The sequence below is a fragment of the Aulonocara sp. 'chitande type north' Nkhata Bay genome, linkage group LG2 (genome assembly GCF_057382095.1).
Source record: "Aulonocara sp. 'chitande type north' Nkhata Bay isolate Kocher_YH1m ecotype deep benthic linkage group LG2, A_spYH_male_GT1.1, whole genome shotgun sequence".
Taxonomy (NCBI): Eukaryota; Metazoa; Chordata; class Actinopteri; order Cichliformes; family Cichlidae; genus Aulonocara; species Aulonocara sp. 'chitande type north' Nkhata Bay.
In genome coordinates this window covers 16,004,974-16,026,832 of record NC_141345.1, presented here as the reverse complement: position 1 = coordinate 16,026,832, position 21,859 = coordinate 16,004,974, and the positions used below count along the sequence as shown (strand labels likewise).

The 21,859-nt window shown below is 40.4% G+C and overlaps 1 protein-coding gene across 5 annotated transcripts; it reads right to left on the bottom strand.

The window, feature by feature from the left end:
• Positions 1-646: 646 nt before the first annotated feature.
• snx25 (sorting nexin 25) lies at positions 647-21,447 on the bottom strand. 5 transcript variants are annotated; one of them, XM_086305741.1, is made up of 23 exons: positions 21,178-21,444; positions 20,182-20,853; positions 19,356-19,440; positions 16,877-16,942; positions 16,204-16,420; positions 15,413-15,585; positions 12,203-12,389; positions 11,701-11,771; positions 10,474-10,664; positions 8,538-8,669; positions 7,451-7,600; positions 7,183-7,308; positions 6,935-7,096; positions 6,554-6,685; positions 4,928-5,068; positions 4,355-4,468; positions 3,996-4,073; positions 2,561-2,644; positions 2,356-2,470; positions 2,180-2,246; positions 1,817-1,998; positions 1,597-1,697; positions 647-1,505 (listed from the first exon to the last, which is right to left on the bottom strand). In XM_086305741.1, exons 2-23 carry the CDS (start codon positions 20,533-20,535, stop codon positions 1,440-1,442), a joined length of 2,994 nt encoding a protein of 997 aa, XP_086161867.1. In that variant the 5' UTR covers positions 20,536-20,853; positions 21,178-21,444; the 3' UTR covers positions 647-1,439. The 5 variants fall into 5 exon arrangements, with proteins under 5 accessions (XP_086161867.1, XP_086161874.1, XP_086161876.1 ...); XM_086305748.1 differs by lacking the exon at positions 21,178-21,444 and adding an exon at positions 21,017-21,132; XM_086305750.1 differs by lacking the exon at positions 16,877-16,942.
• Positions 21,448-21,859: the final 412 nt, after the last annotated feature.

The window sequence follows — 21,859 nt, the reverse complement described above, 5'->3', positions numbered from 1 at the left end:
AATGGGACGGTCTAGCCTCCGTCTCGCTGCCCAGGTTGCCTAGCAACTATGATACTAACCGCTGGAAACGTTTCGTACAGCACTTTTTGACAGAAATGAAGAAAAAAATATTTTGTTCATTTGTTTGTTTCTACATGAGCTTTGATTTGATAAGTATCTGAGGCTGAGACCACGGGACTGTAAAAACGTGATTATTGGGCTTCATTTCTGTACTGAGCAGTCATTTTAAGATTAGCTAGTAAATAACAATTAGCTAATGTTGTTCATGAGACTAAAGTCATCTTACTTTGGTAATGTAAATATAATATGGCCAATATTAAAGTTATTATTATATTAACCATTATTAGTTATTACACCAGTGAACTTGAATTCACTGCTGTTGCAGTTATTTATATTTCCTATCACCTTAAATCTTCACTCAAAGTCAAGTATCTTTGACAGTGTATTATATATGAGAGACAAATATTGTTCTCTTAATATGTTGGCATTACTAAATGTAGCGCAATACTTGCATATCTCTGCTGTGACCTCTAAGCTCTTTCTAAACAAGCGACTACGTCATTGTGCTTTTTCCCCCCCCCATACATACGTACATATACACACACTTTTTTTCCCCCCCAAAGAAATGCAAAACTCACAACCGCTTTTTGTTTGCAATTTATTGCTTATATAAATGCTCTCTAAACAATTTTTGGTAAAAATAAAATCTATCAATAATAAATCATAAATAAAATCATCACAATGACTTTTACATTACATTATATTGCACAATTATAAGCCTTATTACAAGAATCACAGAACAAGTGTTGCTCAGGTTGTGTGTAGAAGGAATGTTCAGAGGTATGTGGGCTGGGACTCACAGCGGTCGCCTCTAGAGGGCAACAGCGAGTCTGACTGTCTTTTTTTTGTCTTTAGTCAAGTCAGTCGATTATCTACTCTAAAAATTAAAGATGTACAAAGAAGTTGTCGACCAAACCACCATCATTTACATTTGAGTGAAACATTTCATTTCAGTCTGTTCTGGCACAGATGCTGAATGTCAGTGCTAGTGAAAGAATTATAATTATTTTTAAAAGAAAAACACAGATGTGAGTTGCTTAAGTCAAAAATACACTTTGTTCTTCTGTGATCAGTCTCATCAGACTGCAGTCTAGATAGGAAGAAGTCCCTGTGGTTTCTCCCTGTCCAAACGCAGGTTTAGAGATGCACCCTTCTGTCAGCAGCTTTGTCAGGAGAGTGTCAGGCCAACTTTTCACCAGTTCACAGCAAATTTCTTTGAACAGAGTCTTCGTGCATCTCAACTCTGACCAACGCAGCTTGCTTTCTGTCTGAGGATTCACCCAATGGCCCTCTCCCTGTTTGGCTTGGCAGTTTGTGATTGGTCAGCTACAGAAAGGCCTGAAAGACGAACCAGCCGATCCTCATTCTCATGCATGTGTTCAGATACTGTCCACCTCAGCCCTGAGCTCAGGACACAGCTCCTTTAGTAACATTTCCATCAATACCTAACAAACACAGGGAGACAGGGAAAAAATAAATGGCTAAGAAATCTTGTTTTAATGAAACGCAGATGTTGGAAATGTGTGTCATGCTTACATAGAGAAGGTGCTTATTGGCATTGGCCTCCTGCAGAGCACTGAAGATCTTGATGATGCCGTAGCGGGCATTCTGCTGGCCAACTAGATTTGTGAGTGCATCTGGTGGACGAGGAAAAGCATGCTGAATCAAGCACTTTATTCTTTATTTCTTTTACACTGCAAACATGTGCAATCATAATAAATGAAATAATAAGTCACGCCTGTGTGTGTGTTGCTACCTGGGATGTTGTCAAGTAGTTTCTGCTGAGCGCGCTCCTTGGTCTCAGTGCGTTCATAGTCCGTTCGAGCTTTGATATGTGGCGCCAGCTTGCCATCAGGCCAGAAGGTGTCCCTGAACACACTGATGTAGCACACCAACATCTGTTCACAGAAGATCCAGTTTACAGTGTCCCGGATCTGTCTGAAATACACAACAGAGGCCTGAAAACTTTCATCTCAGGAAAATGTACAATAGGTGTTACACTCTCTACCTTGCATAAGTTAACAAAGCCTCTGGATCTGGACTCGACAGATGAGATATTTTATTCTGGATCAACAATACTGCCAGACCACTGACTAAAAGAGTACTTGTTAGTACTTACTTGTTGATAGTTCGTCCAAATGTCACCTGGACTAGTGCAATTAAAGTCTTCCTCACCCACTTAAACACTGAGCAGGAAGACAGACAGAGAGGGAATGTATTCAGATAAACAGACTCTGAGGCAGTTAGAATTCACCAACACGAGCGTGTGTAACATCAAAACAGTGTCCTGCTCACTTCCTCTGAGTTCAAAGATCTCTCCTATGAGCATGAAGCAGGGTTCAGCCAGAGCATCTTTCCGCCCGTCTGTTTCATCGTAGTCTGACAAGTCACTGTCGTCATCGCCATCCTCCTATGAAGAAAACGTACAGCGCACATCATGCAAATGAGGATGCAGGACAGCATGGGAATGCTGCTTTACTCGTCGTGCATGAGTGTGTACCTCAGTATGGGAGAAAAAATCTCCAGGTAACCTCTCTAGGAAGGAGGCCAGTGAGAAAGAGGATTTCTTCTGAATAGACATCACCTTCAAACGTTATACAAGATATCATTACTATAAAATGGTCTGCATACAATGGACAAAATCATCCAGATAACACACCTATCAGGAAGGTCTGAAACATGAAAGGATCCCTGTGAATCCACAAACACGGCCCTGTAATCAGCATCTCCTCATTAATGGTGCCAGTGTCAAATGAGTAGTGACCCTCTTATGAAGCGGCTCTGCCAGTGTTGCTGCTCGAACACTGCACAAAGCCATAAATGTGCGTAAAAGAGCATCAATAAGCTGCTGGTAATTAGAGCAATAACCTTGTATTTAATGGCCCATATCTGATGTAAGTAATTGCCGCTCATTAAATTCACAGGGTCAAAATTTCAGATTAAAGTAACAAACACAACTCATGTCAGAGAACTTTAGCTGATTAACTAATACAGGAAACTAATGCTTCTTCTGGTTTGGGGTTTAAAATAGAGTTTTAATGAAGTTAAATGGTTATTTAACTTTTAAAAGTATTAAAACAGGACAAAGTAGAGCTGGGCGATTTAAGATTTTTTTCATATCACGATATGTTTGTTTTTTTTTTTCATTTCAGGCGATAACGATATCTATCACGATATAAGCCAAATAACTATATTGCTCACAAGTAAAATGTGAAATAATCAGCAGCTTGTTTTTATTTAAATATTTATTTCCCATAATAAGTTCAACAGGGTAGGTTTAACTTTTCTATCGAGGAAAAGTTATTTCGCAATACATATCGTTATCGTTCTATCGCCCAGCTCTAGGACAAAGTGGTGGCTTTGAAAAGAAAGGAAATATGTGATACAATTTTGGTCATTTCACACTGTACACCCACACAGTGGATTTGGAATAAGGTGAGGACTTTAAGGTAAAAAAGAATGATAACAAAAACTGCTGTAACATTCATGAATTACTGCATTTTGTCACTGCACTTCCATTTAATAGACGCTAAATAAAATATACAATTGCAAGACAACAATTTCACGTCTGGGTGGGGCCTGTTTCTTCATTATTTTATGAAAAAATAAAAATTGAAATTTATAGCCTCAGACAGGAAAATCCAGCATCGCATGAGGTCTATGGGCTGCAAACCTCTGGTAGTCATTAAACGTGAAGAATTAAGAAAATAATTATTATATGTACAATCACTGATGAATCTGTAAAAATAGGGAAACTGTAACTCCTACAGAGCTGATCTAATATGTCAGTTAATCCCATTGAGTTAACTTTATTTCAAATCCATTGTTGTTATGTACAGGCAATAAATTTTAAAAAAAGAAATGTGCAAACATTTATGGAAATAAGCATATTATTCCCCGTTCTTTTTAAAATTGAAATATGAGAAATGGCTTACCTTCAGATGTTCTGGAGACGGGCTGAGGAAAGCATAGAGAGCCTCTGACTGGCACAACCGCTCATCTGTTAGGAGACGCTAACACACGACACACACACACCTGACGTTATCATCAACAGCTGTGATCATAAGCAGAATAAGCTTTTGTGAGCACAGACTTTGTAAGGTTACAGACCTCGTTACAGTGTAATATTTAATTAAAAGAGCTCACACATTTCATAGACTGAAATAGGTTGTGATTCAGCACCCTGGTTTTTGTGTGTTATAATTAACAATGTAGAGATAAAGTGAAGCATTTGTGATTGTATCACAGCAGGTGATAGAGATATAAAATATAGATGCAGCAGCTGCTTGTTTACCTGGAGAAAAGTGTTGAGTTGTGTTTTGCTTTTGTCCAAAAACTTCTGGTCAATAGATTTGAAGGGAAGTTTACTGAGTGATGGTAACTGGAGTTTCTTCAGTGATGGAAAACACTGAAGGAGAGACACATTAACAGGTGATGATTTTACACTAACAGGAGGCAAAAATATGTGTATTTTTGATTTCAACAGCTACTCTGTTTACTCTTGTTAGATTCAGAAATGCATTAACAACCATAAATTAGTCAATAGAGCAGACTGACTAAAAGCATGCAGCTCTCCAGATGTCACAGATATTAGATTTCATCTAAACCAATTTATCACTGTACAGTGACCACAGATGGTCACACAGAGGACTGGAAATGCTTCTAACAAACAGCAGTCTCTGCTTTCTGTGGCACATAGGCTGCAGTAAATCCATCATCACATTATTTTTTTTGTTGAGAGTCTTTCCATTTCAGTGCTACACAGTGAGCTGATGACCTTACTGGTTTATTGTGCAGGGGACATTAAGCATTTAAACAACAAGGCAGCAGCTGTTGATCCATGTGTGCAGGATTGGTGCCTTGTTACCTCTGTGAGTTTGCGGTGCAACATTTGGAATTCAGTGAGTTTCCTCTGGACGCTCCAGCGACTGTTGGCCGTTTCTTCTCCTTCCACCAGGCTAACACACACACTGTAACAAGCTACAGTCTCACCACCTTCCTCTGCAGCCTGAAATACACACAAACATACACAATAAACCACCACCTCTTTACTCTGGAGAGAGATTACTTGGGAATTTCCAAAAAAAAAAAAAAAAAAAAAAAAAAAAAAAAAACACAACCCCAAAATGGACAGATGTAGTATCCATCCATACAGGGCGTATCAAAAAGAATCTGATATCAAAAGGTGACACTTTTTTAAAATAAAGAATATACTTTAAAAAAGAAAAAAAGAATATAAAAACAATATTCCCAAGTGCTCAATGTGTCCCCCTCCAGCCACACAGCTTTAGTCCATACCACAGTCAAATCTGTCCCATACTTTTGAGTCAATGCAGCCACTGCTGTCGTTATGCTGCTCACAGATCCACTCTTTTTAACAATGCGCAATTAAGTCGTTATCGGTGAGTGGCCTTGAAATTAAGCTCTTTGAAATCAGAGGATTCTTTTTGACACAACCTGGATATTCTTTATTCAGGCACATTAATATATATGTGGTGGGGTGTGGCTCAGCTGCAGGGGAAGGGTGGAGCAGTGGAGTTCAGAGTGTACTGTCAGGGGAGGCTGACACACCTGACCCTGATCATCTAATCATGTCTCCCCTGTTAAAGATGTTGCCAGGACCGGAGGAGAGGGCGGTGTTGTGTGCTACAGGAGCAGGGCAGCCAGAAAGCTGCACATGTTGGGAAGTCCGTCAATAAAGGATGTGTTGAACTGCAACGCTGCTGTTGTCGGGTCCTTCATTGTCACAATATATTTTTATAATTTAGTATAAATTTACAAAGGATTTACACACGTAAGTACACGAAAGAACAAAATGAATGAAATGTGAATGACTAGGGTCAGATTTAATGTCGGCTGGAAAAACAATCGTTTAGCATTATAGAGATACTGTCAATATTCATTAACATAGGACAGTGTTAGGGCTGGCCTTAGTGCATGTTATGTGTAAGAGTTTTGAAGGACGAGACACTCAGGCAAACCTGCAGTGTCTTTGATTAACATCCAATGTTACAATGTTTAACACTAACTTTTCATTAAAAACATGCAGCCTGAAAAACTAAAGAAAGAAAGAAAAATATGCTTCTACACACATCAAAGTAACAGTAATATTTTCACACACATACACGATCTGACTCTAAATGATGATTTCTGTTCTTCTATGAATTTAATGTGCACTGTTAGTAGATCAACCACAGAACTTTCCACTCCCACTGGGCCATTTCTGTGATTGCTGCATGAAGTTTAGTGAATCTAGTCCTGTATAGATAAAGAACAGAAATGTGCTTGATCTATACAAATGTATGTGTTGTCCAATCTATCTTCTATACTTAAGCATAAAGTATGCAGAGTATTAAATTATCTGTGCTGTGTGGCTCATTTGTTTCTTCTGTGCAAGAGCATAAAGGATGAAGGGCATGCTTGCAGACTGCTGTAAACTGTTTAGGTGAGTGCATCATTCGTTTCTACACTCAGGTTTGTTGTTTCCTTTTACCTCAGCTGTAGTTATCGTAGCCCTCCAATTCCCCAGGTTTTCACACCACCAGTCAGTCCTTGTGATGTGTTGCTGAAGTTCGCTGTGTTCTTTTTCCATGGCTCCTATTTCTTCTTTTAGTTTGCTTACTATCTGCAAAGCACACACCAGAGGCAGATAAGCACACGAGTTACAGTAAAATGACATTATGCTGAACCACAATAAATAAAAGTCTTTGCATTCAGAGGTGTTTTCAAAGCTCTACTTTACTTTAAAGTTGTCACATACTCTAGCAGGGACCACATCAGATAAATGGGAGTTTAACCCATTCCAACATCCTGATACTCAATACTGAAGTGATCCAACAGACTGTATTTAGCACATTGACCTATATTTTGTTACCTTCTTGTCTGGTTTGGGTGCGTTCTGGATTGAGCCCAGGGCTTGTCGCTTGTACTCCAGTTTGTCATAGAGCTGGTGTAGTTTAGTAGCAGCATAGCTCGCCTGCTCATTGATTCCTTTACTGCCCTCGTCACACACCTCTCCTGTATCTAGACCCTGGCACTTCAGAGGATATAAAGAAAAACAAGTGTTAAACACATTCATTTAGTATTGTATGCATGTGTGTCGTTTGCGTATGAATGCCTCACCCCTTCTCCCTTTTCCTCTGGGCTACACCGCGATTGGCTGTGATGGTCGTCTCGTCTGATCAGCCTATCGTAGAGGTCGGACACCAGGAAGGAGGGGTAGTAACGCTCTCTCATTGTCTCAGCAACCTAAGGGATGTGTCAGTTTCCACTGTTACACACGCTTTTAATGATCGAAGTTCAACAGCTTTCTTTTGAGATTTTCAAGAAATCCACCGTCAGCTGCTGTAGCTACAGGTAGCTGCAGCTGGCTAAGCAGAGCAGCACATACCTGTTCTTGTAGTTTAACAAAGACTTGTGTTCCTCTGTTCCCCACCAAACTCTGCTGGATCTCTTTCAGAAGAAACTTCTCCACTGGAATGTCTCTGCTCTCCACAAAGAACTTCTGGTAAATTTCCCCAACAATTTGGGGCACCTCATTCTGTCAAACAAAAATTATTTTCTCACATACTTTTCTCACCGTTTTGAACATTTTTTGCTTCCCTTTTTTAGATTTATATATATTTATATTTTCACATTCACAAACTGTTACAATGGCTGATGCTCATGACCAAAGTTTTGAATAACAAATAATCTGAATAAAATTATCTTACTTCTTCACTCACCTTTCTTCCCCCCCACTCACTGTGTTTATACAGAGCTCTACATTTATCATTAGTTAGTGTTAGTGATCCAGAGACTAATACTAACTAACGTCCCGTCTTCCTCCCTTCACCCTCAACCGGTCAAGGCAGATGGCTGCCCATACCAGAGTCTGATTCTACCTGATTTCTTCCTGTTAAAAAGGGAGTTTTTCCTTCCTACTATCGCCAACTGCTTGCTCATAGGGGGACATATGATTGTTGGGGTTTTCTCAACAGGCAAATGTGATTTGACACTATTTAAATAAAACTGAATTAATGTAATCTCTGTGAGCAAAAATCTCAAGTTTCTGTTTTTCTTATTTCTACCCTGAAGTCTTTGTGGTGCGAATGCAAGTGGACATCCTAAATTTGGTCACATCACTGGCTATAAAGGAGGTGAGTGAAAATAGTTTGCTTCAGACGGTAGATGAACTAACAAGCTGCACCAAAGCTTTTAATAAAACGAATAAAGTTTCTTTTAACTGTCAGTTACACACCAGCAGATTCCAAGTTTAAAGACATTAAAGCAAAAGACATTTGCTGACACTATGTGCAGTTATTTTCAAGTCTGATTTTGTGCACTGGACTCACAAAAAGCTTTATGCTACGTTTCTTTATACAAGACTGTTTAATAAAATTACATCAAGCACTCCAATTTTCTACTTTTGTGTACATCTCAGTATGAATGCCATCGCCTCGTCACACCTCGAGCTCTTGAATGTGTGCAGCCGTTACCTTGTTGGCAGTTTTCAGTGTTTCCACCAGTTCCCAGAAGCTTATCAGAGCTCTCTTATCTACTCTCTCCATGTAAACTCTGAAATGATCCCTGTAACTTGGATTACACAGGATGTCATCAAACTGGAGAATCTGCATAAGGGGAGAGAATTTTTAAAAAGAACCAAAGTAATTTCACACCTTACAGGAAATGAAGAGAGACCGCATTAGTTACATCAGCGGTCCCCAACCCCCGGGCCTCGGACTGGTACCGGTCCTTGAGTCGTTTGGTACCGGGCCGCGAGAGTTGAGGCTCAGGTGTGAAATGTATAGTTTTCAGGGTTTTTAAATCTGTTTTCAGCGTTATTTTGTTATCGTTTACTCGGTTTTCCTTGGTCTTCTCATGTGTTATGAATAAATTCTTTTATTCTGTACCGGTACTAGTTTTATTTTGTTGTATTTATTAGAGATGGCACGATACCACTTTTTTCCCGATACCGATATCATAAATTTGGATATCTGCCGATACCGATATGAATCAGATATAGTGTTTTTTAATCAACAAAACTGTTTTTTTAAATATCTTGCTGCATTTTGTATAAGTTCATACTCAAGTTTAAAACAACAACTACACTAAAGCTATTCTGTTATACCTGTATGCAAAAAAATTATTTCATAGTTCAGCAATACTGATCAATCTAATAAACTTAAACCTACACCATCCTCCCTATTCTGGTATTTGAAAGAGTACTTAGCATAAATATTAAGCAACCTAACTAATAGGGTTCCAACTCCCAGCAACAACAAAAATAAATAAATAAATAAAAAAATAAGGAACCACCCCTCACGCTCCACCTCATGATGCTTAATCGACGTAATCAACCTTAATTTGATGCAGTGTGAAAAAAAATGCACAGAAATCAATTATTTTTCAAGAAATATTAAATAGATTCAACATCTTTCTTCAACAAAATTGCAGACTGCACAGATGGTACCTTCCCAAAGGAAAAAGTACTATAGCTTACTAGGGTATATTAGACTTAATAGTTACTATATACAGTAATGGACTTCTATACATTTTACATCAGATTAAAACTTTGGGTGTAAGATTCAGATAATTATTTATTAAAAGCTCGACATTTTAAATGAGAATAAGAAAGAAAAGTATGTCTTTGTGCCCCCTTTTCCCTGTTAATGCCCTATCGGCCCCCCTGGCTAAACTTTGCTAGATCTACCCCTGCACAGTTACAGCAGTCAGCTACGTAGAAAAAGATCCTCGAGTAGAAAGTAATATTAAATACATTCTAACAACAACAGCTGATCAAGCTTAAACGTGCTGCTGTTGTTCAGCTGCTGGTTTCCTCTTTCTGGTGCAAAGTGGGCCAAAAACAAAGAAGAGAGACGGACTCGCGACAGAAAAGCCGATCAGCTGATCATTAAGCAGTTTCATGATTGAAGTAGCAGCAAGAAGAGGCAGTCGCTCCATATATCGCTTGTTAAGCTTAACGCAGGAATGCTTTACAAACATTCAGAGATGGACTTACACACTTGCTTTACTTCTCTCGGGATAACTTTGTCGGAGATGAAATGCCGGGTTGCTAGCGAAGCTCCAAATGCTATCCAGACCACCGACAGGTCCCGCATGCCACAGCCGCTCTATCACGTGATGCATACTGCTCCGACGTGCTAACGTTCTGAGGCGAGTTACGGTGTGTTGCAAGTTTTGTGAGGTGCTTTCGTGATATTTAATGGATCGGATTACATTTTTTATTTTTCTCCGATATCCGATCCAGTAATTTAGGTCAGTATCGGACCGATACGTAATATCGGATCGGTCCATCTCTAGTATTTATCCACGACACCTTAAAGGCCGGTCCATGAAAATATTGTCGGGAATAAACCGGTCCGTGGCGCAAAAAAGGTTGGGGACCGCTGAGTTACATGACATATTATTTACCTTCTGGCTTTGAGGCTCGTCGTTGTCATCGGCCCCTCCTTCCTCACTATTCTCATAGTTTGGCCCTCCAAGGAGGCGGATCCTTTTTTCACATTGTTTCTTAGCAACAGTCAGCTGATTGATATATCTTTTCATATCTCTGGCTCTCAGCAGGTCGGCCTTCATGGCTGCTGACTCTTTACCTTTTTTCTCTAAGGGAGAGGGAAAGTCTGTCTGAGCAAGTTCTGGCCACATAATAACACAAAGGCGCACAATCACCTGGTGTGGAGCCACTGAACTATCGGGATAAAGCTGATACATACCGATGGCCTGATTCTATGAAAATGTGCTTCAAGCTAAGCACACCAGCAAGTGAACTTTATTGGTCATTGATTTTCAGATACAGCATGTGAATGCACTTGCAGTTTCTACAGCCGACTGGCCTTTAAATGTACTCATGAATTCATTCACTGCTGAACAGGGACTGTGTGTTTCAACAGCAAACAGCCTGTGCAAACAGAAACCAGTACTGGGTCTCCAAAATCCCCAAAAGCAAATTGAAAAAGTGCTGGTCTATACTGTGTAGTCCAGCAGGATCACACAGTATAGATAGTATAGTGTTTAAAAGTGCACATGGAGACAGTTTATGGACCATTTCCCCCCCTCAATCAATGAGAATAAAAATTAGGCTCTGCACTGCAGGGCAGTTCAAATCCACTCATTCCCTTGTTTTGTTTGTAAATCTGTATCAGCTGGTGCTGTGTGTCCATCCGTTTCAAACTTTTACATACAATACTTACCTTCAGACCCAACCACCTGCAACACTAATGATGGGACTCAGTGGTTGGGTCTGAAGGTAAGTATTGTATGTAAAAGTTTGAAACTGACGGGAATCAGCCTTTGCTGCAATACATTTACGACTAAAGTCACTCTGGTAATGTCATTATAACCACGCTCACACAGCTGTCCTGAAACTTCGCTTTCATTGTCACTTCCTGGTCCTTAAAAGTCTTTGACACGAGGCTGAACTCAGGCATATTGCAAGTGTCTGACAGATAAATGTTCACATCACTTCTCTTCAAATTGTTGCAAAACAAGCAGAATTGTGACTGTACTCTTATTGTTTACTTCTATGAATGAATGCCTATATTGCATACCTGGCTAGCTTTTTAGGGGCAGTGAACGTGAACTGAAACGCTGCCATACTTTTGAGGTTTTAAATGCAGGAAACTGTAGTGTTGTCTGTACCTTTCTGCTTCTTGAGCTGAGGCAGGCTGCTGATGGTGGTGGCATGAATAATCTCTACCACGATCTGATACCTACAAAGGAGGAAAGACGGGAGACAAATACAATTATTAGATGAATTACGTCACAGAAAGATGGAAATATAGTATGGAAAGTGACGAGGCCAAAATAAATCAAAACAAACAAAAAGAAGAAACATTTCAAAAAGAAGCCAGTACTGAGCCACCATTTCTCAAACTAACGAGACAATATAGCAGTATCATGTCTACCCCGCATTTAGATCAAGTATATTGCTGCAGAGACATTGTCTGTTCCCATGGTAACCCCTGAGCAGCAAACATGTTGGTGGCTAAGACTGCCTGGTTAACATGTTTGTCATTATGTATATAAGGACACACGTGGTTTGTTTAATTTGACTCTATGTAGGTACAGGATAGTCTACTTAAATGAGGTAATGTAGGCATCTACTGTGTGTGTGTCTGTGTGCACGTTGTCACTGTCATGCCTGAGTTGCTTGAGGAAATTGACATCAGTAGAAGTTGATATCAGTTTGATAAAGTCTTCATAGGAGGCAGCGTAGGTGTAGGCTTTCTTCTGCTGCTCAGCCTGCTGCTCCCTCTTTTCCAGCTGAGACAACAACATCCTGTTTATGGAATCTGGATCGCTGAGTACCTCTACCAACGGCTTCAGGACTGGAGAACACACACACACAAAGATAAAAATACGTTGATGTAAAAAGGACGGACAAATGCTCTTGATGAAGTTAGAACCACAGATTTCTGTGACGCATAATAAAATGAGACACTGATCTTAAAAATTAAAAAAAAATTAAAAAAAATCCTAGGTGTGGGAAATTGAGGAATGCAGTTCTAGAAACAGAGCAGCAGCTAGACATCAAGATATCACACATTTTCTTAATACTATCGTTTCATCGTTCCTTCTCACAGTAGGAACACAACAACAGCTGCATTCAAAACAACACTGACAACACACCTGCTCAAGAGGAAAGGATGACCACAGAGTTTGTAAGATTCCAGTTTTTCTCAGTTGAATTCCAACTTTTTTTGAAGTTTTCTGGTTTTTCATCAGGTAAATTTTCCAGAACAGCTCAAACATGCAGCAAAACATTACAGATAAATAACAAAAGTCCATTGATTCGTGTGTCGGGCCAGCAAAATTGAACATTTGTTTCATTTCACACCATGTAAACCAACATGTACTCTGGAAACAAGAGCCAAGTGCAGAAGTAACAGTGTGACGCTCTGCTGCAATGCAGGAGAAGAAGAAAAAGTGTTCTGTATCTTCCTGCATTCTTTTTTCCTCTCCTTGCTTCACTGCCACACTTCCCTTGTGAGTCAGTGCTGTTACAACAGCTAAGAGTACATTTTGCAATGCTCAATAATTAGATGACAATTAAATTATTTATAACATGCAGTAATGTCCAAAGACTGGGCCACTCGTCATTTGTTATATTTTGTTACAACCCTAACAGGTGTTGTTAGTGGGTGTGTTCTGCTTTCCTTCTCCCCTGCCTGCAGCTGCCACACATTTTCCTGTGAGGAGCCACCAGTGTGGAGCATGCTCTGCTCACCAATCATCATCCAACACTATAAAAAGATCTGGTGTGGAGTTGCTCGGACTCAGTGTGTGCCAGCCTGAGAGTGATGAGCTGTAGTGAAGTGCTTTGCCTGAGTTTGGACTGAAATTAATGGTGGAGCTACTAGTGAGCAGCAAAGCCTTTTCCTTTGGCTATTTAATAATCTCTCTGAGTTGAATCCTTTGTAAGAAAATTATTATTTTCACTATTGTTACTCCCCTCATCCCTTGGTCTTTATTCAAGGTACAAAGACTGGAAGGAATACGAGTCCAGTCTTTGTCCAGAGGAATGTTTTTGTTTGTTGAGCCACACTGACCTATGAGTCATTCATTCAAAAAAAAAAAGCAAGCATCTAATTCAAGAAAAGAAGCAATGCTGTCTCCAAACATACCAGGAAACTTAGCAAAGAGACAGTTTATATTGTATTTTTAGGCGCTTTGTTGCTAAAAGCCTGTCACAATAATATTTGTTCCAATTTCTTTATTCAAATCTAGTAAAAATCCCAACGGCAGGACACTTTGACAGGCAGAAAATGCACCAACAAGGTGATCTTGTCATATCTTGACAAAGTTTACATCTACATGGTTTTAAAAAAAAAAAAGGTAAAAGAAAATGAGGAAACTGGCAAAGTAGAGGACAAAAGAAGAAGTGACAGGCATAAAAAGCAATCTACAGCAGATGGAGAGTAAGTGAAAGTCATGTAATAGGCAAAAACCAACAAAGACGTGACACAGGACCTGAGAAATCCGTCTGACCCTGCAGCTGATCTAAATACTGTTTGTTCAAACGTCACCAGAAATGGGATAAAAGGTGGAGATATGTCCAAAAGGAAAAAAAAAAAAAAAAAAAAAAAAAAAAGAATCAGTGGCAGGAGTAAGTGATAATGGAGTGATGATTACTGCATTTTACCAATGCAGTAAAAGCATGTGTGGATATTTAAAAAAAAAAAAAAAAAAAAAAAAGGGGGAACACACTGGAACACACACTGGCCTCCCAGCGCGCAGACCTCAACATTACTGAGGCAGTGTGAGTTCATCGACACAGAAACAAACAAAAGACAGCCAACACCCAAAGAAGACCTGAAATGAACTATACCAGACTGTGCTGAAGAATAAAGGTGGTCATACAAATATTGACTTTAAAGCTAGTGAGAATTGTACAGACACTGTTTTTGCCTTATATTATTGTATTGACATGTATGCTTGGCTATGATTCAATAAATCGCTGCACCCGTTTCTTATTTTCCTAGCAAAATCAAAAGAAATTAAAGAACTCAAGAGTTCTACATAGTATTGTATATTAAAGAGTAAAACTATTCAGCAGAATTGTATATTTATTCTTTGTTTATCAAACACACCTGAAGAGCTGCGAGTGTTATGCATCTATGTCAACAACACCTCAGTGTTACATCTCTTTCACTGAGCAGGTGCAACTATTAAACAACTAGAGGAAAGGAGACACCATTTGTGTTTTTAATTACAACTGTGCTTATCATGGATTGTGTCCTAATGTGTTGAGTAAAGTTTCATTCTATTTAAATGAAATTCATTCACAGCGTATGTTTAATTCCCCAATTATGGGAGTGTGACACTGACAAACGGAGTCCACCAAGAGGATGGTGCACATTTCATCACCATGTCTGCACTGTGGAGCTGATTCAACTACCGTATTTCCCGGACTACAAAGCGCACCTGAATATTAGCCGCACAAGCTAAAATCAGGGGAAAATCCTGTTCCTTCCGCCAGGCAACGTAGTGCCGTACAACAGCGGAACAAACAAAACAAATCGTCTTACGATATCACAAAAATCATGGACAATCTATAGAAAAGCCGCACCTGACTAAAAGCCGCAGGGTTCAAAGCTGGTGCAAAAAGTAGCGGCTTATAGCCCGACAATTACGGTACTCTTGTGTTTAATGACTTGGAGTAGAGCCAAAATAAAGATATAAACATTCAACGACTGCTACTTGTAATAACAATCCATAAGACAAAAAAGCAATGACTTATAAACAGTACATTAAAACAGAACATATTATTCTTTGACAACAATAATGCATGTATGTGACAATGACCAATTAGAATCAGAATTCTTTATTAATCCCCAAGGAAGTTATGTACCTTTATTAGTGATGACTTCAGTGAGACAGCAGCGTAGTGTGTGCGACTTGGCATCCTTTTGTGGCAGCAGACATAGCAGTAGTATTCTGGCTACACAGCGGAGGAAGGCCAGCTCCGATTCCGGACTGACCAAACAGGGATGGAGAGGAAACGGCCGAGCCACTTCCTCTGGTCTGGGGAGACACACAGACACATACACCCTAGATGTCCGATTATATTACGTGAGCTAAAGCTTCGCTCCCTCTGTTATTCATACTTCAGCTGTGTTGTAGCTCGCTGTTTTTGCTTCTAAAGACATGCTGCTGCTGCTGCTACATTGTTCCCAAGCAATTGGAAATTAGGCAGACCAGACATCACAGCAGTGCAATCAAATCATAAGTCTCGTCTGACTGGCCAAGATAATAAAACCAGATGATGTGTGAATCATCGCTCTGTCTGTTCTTTTTCCTGCACACACATGTGTGATAGTGTACCTGGCACACACTGAAGGGGGATTTTAATGCGGTTACGCTGGACCAAATTGCAGTAATTTCACACCATCTGTGTACATAAAATTATGGTACTAGGTATGGACACTGGTGGGAAGAGAAATCTTTTTCAGTAACAAATCAAAGATGGAACATATTTCCTGATAAACAACTGTGAGTCATACCTGTGCAAAGAAAGCTGTTAGAGGTTCAGTGACTCTGACAGTAACAACACATTATTTCACTAGCTTTCCCATCCTTGATTTGCAGGTGATGAATATTGTGGGAGAACTTCATACAATTAAAGAGTGTGTGTTAGTGCACCTTGCAGATGCAGCTTTGAGGTCGGTGAAGTGTGTGTGTAGAATCCGGATGCTGTCATAACACACTACGTTGACGAGGTCGATCTCAGCAAGCCTGGATCTCAACTGCCCGATCATCTGCCACCAGTCCTCTGACAGCATGGAGTACAACTGGCCTTCATCATGACTCAAAGGAATGTACCAGGATAGGATATAGTCTCTGTAGGCATAGTCAAACACTGCGGAGACAGCAAAAGAAAATCTAAATCCAGTTTTTGTTAGAATAGACAAACAGCTGCAGTCAGTACTCTTCTGACAGTAACACCAAATGGCTTTTTTACATTTCAAACTTTTGATGCACAAAAAAAACAAAACAAAACACAAACCCTGTATAAACTCTGTTTTCAATGAGCCACTGAAGACCACAACGGGTGCATCGAGTTTCATTTCCCGAAAGCCCAGGTGCAGCTTATGAAAGCTGGAGGGTGGTTCACGCTTTCCATCATCTACTTTCTGTGCCCGCTTTTCTGTAAACGGTCCCCAGCCCTCCCCCCCGAGAGCTTATCCCAGCATTCATTCTGTGAGGGGAAAGCTGTAACTGGAAACTGGACAGCTCACCACCTCATCACAGAGCTGACCCTTAGATGCACAAAAACAAACAAACAAACAAAACACTGGCAATCCCTCACACTCACTTTCAAATGATGTAACTACAGGAAGAATATAGGAGGAGACACCTACTACAGCACCTGGAAAAAAAACTGACAGAAATATATAAATAACACACCCAGACTCCACACAGACGGCTGCAACTGGAAGGTTAATTTTAACCCTGGGAACACCATAGCTTAACAGTGAGCGCTCTGCTTTAACTAGCTGCTGAAAAACAGATTTTACTGGTCAAATCTTTAACTTACAAACTGCACAAAGAGCAAAATCACAAAAAAAAAAAAAAATCAGATGCAATCCAAATATGAGCAGCTCGTCCAGTATTCTAAACAGTACAACATATACGTAAAAAATGAATTCAACTGTAAAAATTAAATTAATATTATCACTTGAATAACTGCATACTGATCGAGTTATGCTTTGAAGTACAGTGTGGCACTTCCCCTTCTCTGTGAAATTCAGTTTTAATGTGTGAACCAAACCAATTGTTCTGTTGTGATCTTTTAACTAAATGCAGAATCTCTCTGTCTTTGAAGTGTATGCAGTGATCCAAGTGAACCCTCTGTAGATTATATACAGCACATTATCAACATGTACTGTATGTTGCAGAACAGGAGGAGAAGCACCCTAATACTCACAACGGACATGACCAGCATTCACTCTTGTAAGGAATGACTGTAAAGCACATACTTTGTCACCTTCTTGGGGTTTTTCCCTTTAACCAGAGACATGCAAGTTAAGCGACCATACAACCTCTATGTGTGCCTTTAGACACTGGAACTGACCAGGATCAGTGCTTTAGAAACAGATGAAGAGGGGGGATGAATGGTTAGAGAGGTTAGCACTCTAATAACAGATAAAGACCAATCTTGCACAATTGGATTTGCGCCATTTCTCAGTTTCCACTTCAAACAACATTATGCTCTCATACTACTCCTTCATCTTTTTAAAAAAAATGAATAAAATAAATGAGACACAGTTCAGAAGGTATTTTGTGCTGAGCACTCACAGTAAGCTCCTCTGGAAAGGTTCTAACTAGAATGCAAGCATTCTGCTTGCTTTAAATGCATAACTCTAAAGAATCCCACAAAACACATCAAGGTATATCAAGGCATCAGTTCACTGACACAGCCCGTCTTGATTATAAAGCTAATAATGTCAAACTTGTATCACACTGCAATCAAAGGACCATTTTTTAAAAACACACAGAAGGATGTGCAAACACACACCCTCAGTGTAAATCCTGGAGCCATCTGTTACTTGGCAGGCACATGCACTGATCTACTGAGCGTGCATGGGTGTGCAAGTGTCTGTTTGCGGCTCCCAGTGTGTACGTGTCTTTAACCTTCTACTGGTTTAATGTGTGGGAGAGATGGGTGACAGGTCGTGGTGAATGACAGAAGCAGAGCTCCGTCAGTCAGCAATTTTGTCAAAAACAGAAGTTGAAACTTTTTCCATCAGTCAGTCATTTCAGGAAAGGTCTCCTAATACTACTGAGAGTGAAAAACAGATTTTAATGCTGTGTAAGCTTCAAGTTTTCAATATGAAAAAAAGCAAAGTTTTTTTTTTCAAAACAGAGCCAGCCACAATAAGAATCAACATGACTATCCTTTTGAATCACCACTGTCGAAGTGCAGTATTATACAATGTATTGTAATGCCACCAAAATATGTCTAATTCAATGACTGGAGAGAAGGCAGTGTTGATGCTGTAAAGTACTACATTTTAAAAATTTTACGTTTTCCCAGCTCTCAACTCTGAATAACACCAGTGAGAATGGATGTCCTTATTACAGTCATCTCAAAGTTAAGACCACAGCTGCTGTTCATGTATTTTGTTTGAGAGTGGCAGCCAATCAGGAGCATTAATGGACAGGAAAGGGAGCTGAAACATTTTGTTTCAGACAGTGTTATGAACTGAGAGGCTAGACCGAGGCCCAATGTAAGATAAGCTACTACGGTAGAGTCCACAAACAAAACAAAACAAAACAAAACAAAAAATAATGCAGAGCTTGAAAAGAGCATAAATGCTAAAGGAAAAGTCTTTTTATGGAATTTTGAACTTTTTATACGTGGAATTCAAACACTGAAATAACTGAAACTGAAATTTTGAGGAAGACACATTCATGTTTGCTTCTGAAGTTTTTTTTTGTTTTGTTTTGTTTTTTTTTTGCTTCTGAAGTCCTTCAAAAAAGTAGCATGAATAATCAATGAAAATCTCACTCTTCTGCAATCGCCAATTTAAAGCCTTTCAAAAAATGACCACACTTGACTCTCAAGTGATCTCAGACGTCTGACTGTCATATGATCCAATTTCAGAATCCTGATTCGCTCACACATTTTACTCTATAAAGACAGGATGCCACAAAAATGGCAGAAACAGAAGAAGCAATTGGGGGTTTTAAGTTCTTTTTAACATCATCTGCTAGAATATCAAAATCTCCTCACACATCAATAGCTCCTCATGCATTCACATAAATGTGCCATAAAACAGGTGACTAATTACCTTCCTTCAGGGTTTTGTCCACATTGTGCGACACCACCACCCTCCTGCTCTGGCTTGACTCCTGAACTGGCACCAAAAAACGAACCTGAAAAGTAGCCAAACAGGCAATTCCAGTTAAGGAACAACATAAAAACAGGAAATACAAGGAGAGAAGAGAGCTAGGACTTAGAACTGTGTGTCCAGAAGGCCTAAAATCATGACAAATGAAGCAGCCTAAATTGGTCACAGCTCGTGCAACATGTCACTCAGACTAATGTTTGTGACAATACTCATCAACTGTCGACATCAATAAGTCATAAGCGCCACAAAACATCAAACATCACAGATGAAAGGCAGCCGCTGGGCTGAGGGATGCCACCAACCGGCTGCAAACACCCAAAGGCTTTCCTTAAAGAATAAATTACCATTTGTTGTGTGTATGCATGTGCTCAGTGTTGCGAATCAGGCTAAATCCAGAAGAATGACTGTACCTCTTCTATTATAGAACACAGCAAGGATAAAAGAGTCGGGAGACATCATCAGAGAGACAGATTGGGTACAAATGCTGAGGTGGAAGGAAATTAATTGGGGCAGGAAACAAGGGGGTGGAATGGTTGAGAAGGCCAAATCAGGAGGCAAAATGTAAAACATCAGATGCTCAACAGATCTAGTTTGTCAATAACGCAGAGTGTGCAAAAAGCCCTTAGATATAAGTCTGCATGTCAGCAGTAAACAATGTTTTCTGATGAGACACAGTGTGATCCTAATGAGATGTCGCACAGAGCTACAGTTTGCGTTCCTGGAGGTGTGCTGCATGTCCCTTAATGAATTTAAGGGGTCTTCTTACCATGAGCTTGTTGAAGAACTCCAGCCATTCAGAAGGCTGCCTCCTGCTCCGGTTAAAGCAGCTGACTTTGAGAGGACTCTTCCTGACCAGCAGGGCAAAGCTCCCAGCCAGGAAACACAGGAGGGCGAATGACACATAGATGAAGAGCTTTAAGAAGAACGAGGTGAGAGACAGGCCTCCCCATGCCAGCTGAAATACTACTGCTGCCACCACGCCCAGGCAGAAGGCTGGGACGAACCGGAAAGATGAGCCGATTGAGGAGGTAGAAGCTGCGGACATGGGCCCCGCTTCCTCTCCCCCAGTATTGCTTCTCCCTCCAGCCGGTGATGTAGTGGTACTCGAGGGGGTGGGCATACTGCGACCCCACCATCCATATATGTGTCACTGCTAGTTATGCTGAAACCTCGCTCCGCTGGTTTGCACGCCAAGTCCCAGCGAGAGGTATACTGTGTACACTCGTGTATACCCTCGCCTACAAAACTGTCTCCAAAAAGAGGCATCCCCGCTCTGACATCTCCTCACCAGACACACGCCGCTATGTTCCCCCACGCTCCTAGCGTCGGCCCGCCTGGCAGCAACAATCACGGACCCCCGAGAGCTTTCTCAGCCACAACACGGCGCTCCAGACAACAAAAGAGGGCACCGGGCTTCTCCTGGGAAAGGCGTCAGGAGCTATCAGAAAGCAGAGACAGGGAGAGAGCAGGGAGTAAATGGATGGAGAAACAACCACCGTCACCTTGGAGACACTTTCGGTGGAAGGGTAGCTCACCGACTGTCGTTTACAATCTAAGCTAGCAAGAAGCTACGCTAGAAAGCCAGCATAAGTTGCCGTTACCTGCTTCAAAACGAGGAAGAAAAAAATTTATAAAATACAAGGAAGAGTCGAGCAACCTCGAACTTCTGTGTTCTTTGGCTGCCAAGCTAACTGCAACAGGCGGCTAACTAGCTCGCGTGCTAATTAAGCAATTTAACTTCAGCTAACGTTAGCTTACTCACCTATCGTTAAAAATTGGGGTGGACGATAACAACGCTACATTCCCGCTTTTCTCTCCGTAAAAGAATGTTCCACGGGCCGTTTAGTAATGTATTAAAGGTGCCATAAACGCAGCGAGAAAAAATGTCTCCAGTTCAAAAGCCCCTGAAAGATAAAAAAAAACAAGTACTGTGTTGTTTTACTTGAGCTCCAGCTGACTGACAATCTCTCTAAACGTGAAAGGGTGTTAGCCAATCAGCGCCGGCATTAACCACCGACGGCGCGTCTGTTTTAACTCTGGAGATGGTGTGATTGGACGGGGCTTTCGCTTGAACCTATCTGTAGCAGGGAAAGGACCGCCCATCGGGCAAGTTGGTTATGCTAATTAAGCACACCGCCAGATACAGGATAATAGTTGGCTTATGATTGCGTAGATTTTTTTAATTTTACAGATACTGGCTTAAACAAAGGCGATACTGTGTATTTACACAATGATAATTTAGATTTCACACATATTTATTTTGCATTCCGATTTCCTGTTGCCCTCATCCCTACTTTCTATAATGATAATCACAGGCTTGCATTTTCTCATAATTGACGCACTAGTAATGATTGGCATAAATTTGTAGTTAGGCCATTATTAACTCCAAAAGGCTTTATAAAAATAAAATAAGCCATCCTCCTTTGAAAAATCCAGCGATCCAG